The sequence below is a fragment of the Magnolia sinica genome, chromosome 12, assembly GCF_029962835.1.
Source record: "Magnolia sinica isolate HGM2019 chromosome 12, MsV1, whole genome shotgun sequence".
In the NCBI taxonomy this organism is placed as follows: Eukaryota; Viridiplantae; Streptophyta; class Magnoliopsida; order Magnoliales; family Magnoliaceae; genus Magnolia; species Magnolia sinica.
The window spans coordinates 76,055,388-76,058,606 of NC_080584.1; the positions used below are offsets into that span (position 1 = coordinate 76,055,388).

Consider the following 3,219-nt stretch of genomic DNA (forward strand, 5'->3'; position numbering starts at 1 on the left):
GAAGTGAAGTGGGCCTTTTGCTGACAACCAGGGAAGCAGGAGAGAAGCCAAGAAGTATTGTTTCATGAGTTACGAAATAATGGGCCAGATGACAAGGAATCAATCAATGCAAACAGGCTCAGAGAAGGCAGGAGGAAGGGTCTGGAGTTGCCGTTATTTAGTTTTGCAAGTGTAGTAGCTGCTACAGATAACTTCTCTCCAACAAATAAGCTTGGGCAGGGTGGTTTCGGCCCTGTTTATAAGGTAACCATTAATTTCATTGATAACTAGTCTAATTTATATAATAAGAAAAGAACTTGTTTCTCTGTATATGGATTTGAAAAAAAAAAAGGTTTTAATTATCAAGAAAATGCAACACATGATTTATGTCAGGCTCTTTTTTTTTTTTTTTTCCATCCAGTCTCGAAGGGAACTCACAACTGCAACTGGCACATGGTTATGTTACCATGTAGAGATCAGAAACCCCAACGAACCCAATTGGGAAACTACTACAGGCTGGGATCATGACCATGTGTTGGCGAATCTCAAGGAACAGAACTCTGTGCGGAAATTGAATAGCTCAGATGGCTGACTATAAACTTGAAAATCATCTAAAGAGAGTGAGAAAGAAATTGAAATTCAATGACACCATATTTCACAAATACCATTTAAAATAGTATTCGTATTTCCTATTAAGTTTTTAACTCATACTCACTATGAAAATAGTTCCAAGAAAGAAGCAAAATCCTAATCAAGCTCCTGAACTACAACTGTCATTTGAAAGGATGAACAATGCACTTGACAGAAAATAATTCACCTCATCTGATTCCCTCTCCAAAAGGTAGTGTAGAGGTAACAAACCTTCTCTCTTACCATCAATAACGTAATTAGTTCTCAAATTTTCATGCCTGTCTCAACATATGATGTCTGTCACCAAAGTACTGCTTCAAAAAGATTATATTGATTGTGAAACACCAATATAGATAATAAGATGACGATGTACGGCCAATGACAATTGCAGTGAAAAGGCTTTCCAGAAGGTAAGCTGCCCGAGGGACCAGAAATTGCAATGAAAAGGCTTTCCAGAAGTTCTGGACAAGGTCTAGAAGAGTTCAAAAATGAGATTATACTTATTGCCAAAGTACAACATATGAATCTTGTTAGGATCTTGGGATGCTGCATCGAAGGAGAAGAAAAGATACTACTCTACGAATACATGCCCAACAAAAGTTTGGATTCTTTCCTCTTTGGTCCGTTACTCTTAACACTTGCAACTTAACACAAAAAGCATCATTTCTCAAGTTGCTGTCTCTCATCCACTGTACATGTGCCATACATGGACTCTTCTCAAACCATCCAAACCTAAGCCCCATTCCGGATGGATCACGACTAAAAATTCATACTGATAAGATGATCTTAATCATCAGATTCTGGTCAAGATATTCACACTGACCAGGAGCCAATTTCTTTTAACCGAAATCTATTAGTACGATTTTTGGGACATGGTGCATCCACAACTCACACTATGATTACGATGATCTGGCTTAACAAGCTTCTCTGCCACGTGTATAGTGGATGAGATAACGCTACTTAAAAAATGGACTATTTGTAAGTCTTCTCCTTCAATACATCATATCATTTATGTTGGTGGGATATTCACTACCGTGCACTAAAATATCTTCCTCTTTATGTATTTGAATCTAAAAATGATGCAGATCCAACCAAGGGAAAGCTATTAGATTGGGGAAAACGCGTCCACATCATCAATGGAATTGCTCAAGGGCTTCTCTATCTTCACAAGTACTCCAGATTGAGAGTTATTCACAGAGATCTTAAAGTAACATTCTCTTGGATGGTGAGATGAACCCCAAGATATCAGATTTTGGCATGGTGAGAATTTTCGGGCGAAATGAATCAGAGGCAAATACAAATAGGGTTGTTGGAACTTAGTAAGCAAATTCACTCACAAGTACAAATCTACACCTAACGACGAAAACATCTGTATATATACCCATAATAAATATGCCCATCAGATTGTCTAACTTCAATTGAAATTTTGTTGAATGGTGAAATTCCAGTGGTTATATGTCTCCCGAGTATGCAATGGAGGGCCTTTTCTCAGAGAAATCTGACGTCTTTAGCTTCGGAGTCTTACTTCTAGAGATTGTCAGTGGCAAGAAGAACACTAGCTTTTATCATTCCGATAGGTCTCTAAACCTTCTGGGATATGTGAGTAACCAGAACAAATCTACCATCTTGGTTTCATGTTTCAAAACACCTTGTTTTTTTTTCCTTTTGGAATCCGACAATGACTTACATCCATGGAAAATGTAATTGTTTCAGGCATGGGAATTGTGGAAGGATGGTAGGGTCTCTGAGTTGATGGACCCGATGTTAGGTGATCCAACATCTACCTGCTGCGACATTTTGAGATTCATCCAAATGGGACTCTTATGTGTGCAGGAAAGTGCGAAGGATAGACCCATGTCCGACATTGTTTCTATGCTTAGTAATGAAATGGCAACATTGGCTAATCCGAAACGACCAGCATTCTTTCTAGGAAGAAGGGGTCTTGAGGAGAATTCATCTAAAAACCAAACAGAGAATTGTTCCAATAATGATTTAACTATTTCTGAGATAGAAGCTAGATAGACATTCCCACTTCAGAACAGAGTATGCCTCTTTTTTCCAATCAATGGATGTTTTAGTTGGTTGGAGTTCAAATAATTCTTACCATTTTATGTCAGTCAGATTAAATGATTATGTTGTATCGTCCCATATGAGACAATGTGTAGTATGGGTCAGATTGTGGGACTTATTCTCTCAACTACCATAAATAAGCTATTGTTTCTTCGAATTATAGAGTTGAATGTGAGTAATTAAAAAATTTCTATTCATTGTTCTGAATTCATCAGCAAACATTGATGGGAATCATCATCCCTTTCGAGCAAGTTTCTTATAGTGGCCCATATAGCATATGGTATCAGACACATTCTGGCTCCTGGTACACCACTTAAACCTTGATCCTGACACTCCTAACTGTACTTCTTCCATTGCCAGCTGACGAAACCCAGCAATGCTGAAACCAATCTTTTAAGAAGTAAGAAGATGCGAGTGTGTGAATCCCTCACAATACTGACGAAAATGGGGTTGACCTAGAACTCAAGTGTTGAGGGTCAAATATTGCATATTAGACCCCGATTATTACTTGACCTTATGAACATGATACTATTTAACGGC

General features: G+C 38.1%; 1 protein-coding gene across 1 annotated transcript; it reads left to right on the top strand.

Moving 5' to 3' along the window:
• Window positions 1-987: 987 nt before the first annotated feature.
• On the top strand, window positions 988-2,631 carry LOC131220271 (receptor-like serine/threonine-protein kinase SD1-6). The gene is made up of 3 exons (XM_058215221.1): window positions 988-1,019; window positions 2,058-2,208; window positions 2,323-2,631. Exons 1-3 carry the CDS (start codon window positions 988-990, stop codon window positions 2,629-2,631), a joined length of 492 nt encoding a protein of 163 aa, XP_058071204.1.
• Window positions 2,632-3,219: the final 588 nt, after the last annotated feature.

Coding starts and splice junctions, on each gene's coding strand:
- LOC131220271 (XM_058215221.1), top strand. CDS start 988: ATGACAATTGCAGTGAAAAGGCTTTCCAGAAG. Junction 1,020..2,057: donor GTGAAAAGGCTTTCCAGAAG/GTAAGCTGCCCG, acceptor GTGAAATTCCAG/TGGTTATATGTCTCCCGAGT. Junction 2,209..2,322: donor CTCTAAACCTTCTGGGATAT/GTGAGTAACCAG, acceptor TAATTGTTTCAG/GCATGGGAATTGTGGAAGGA.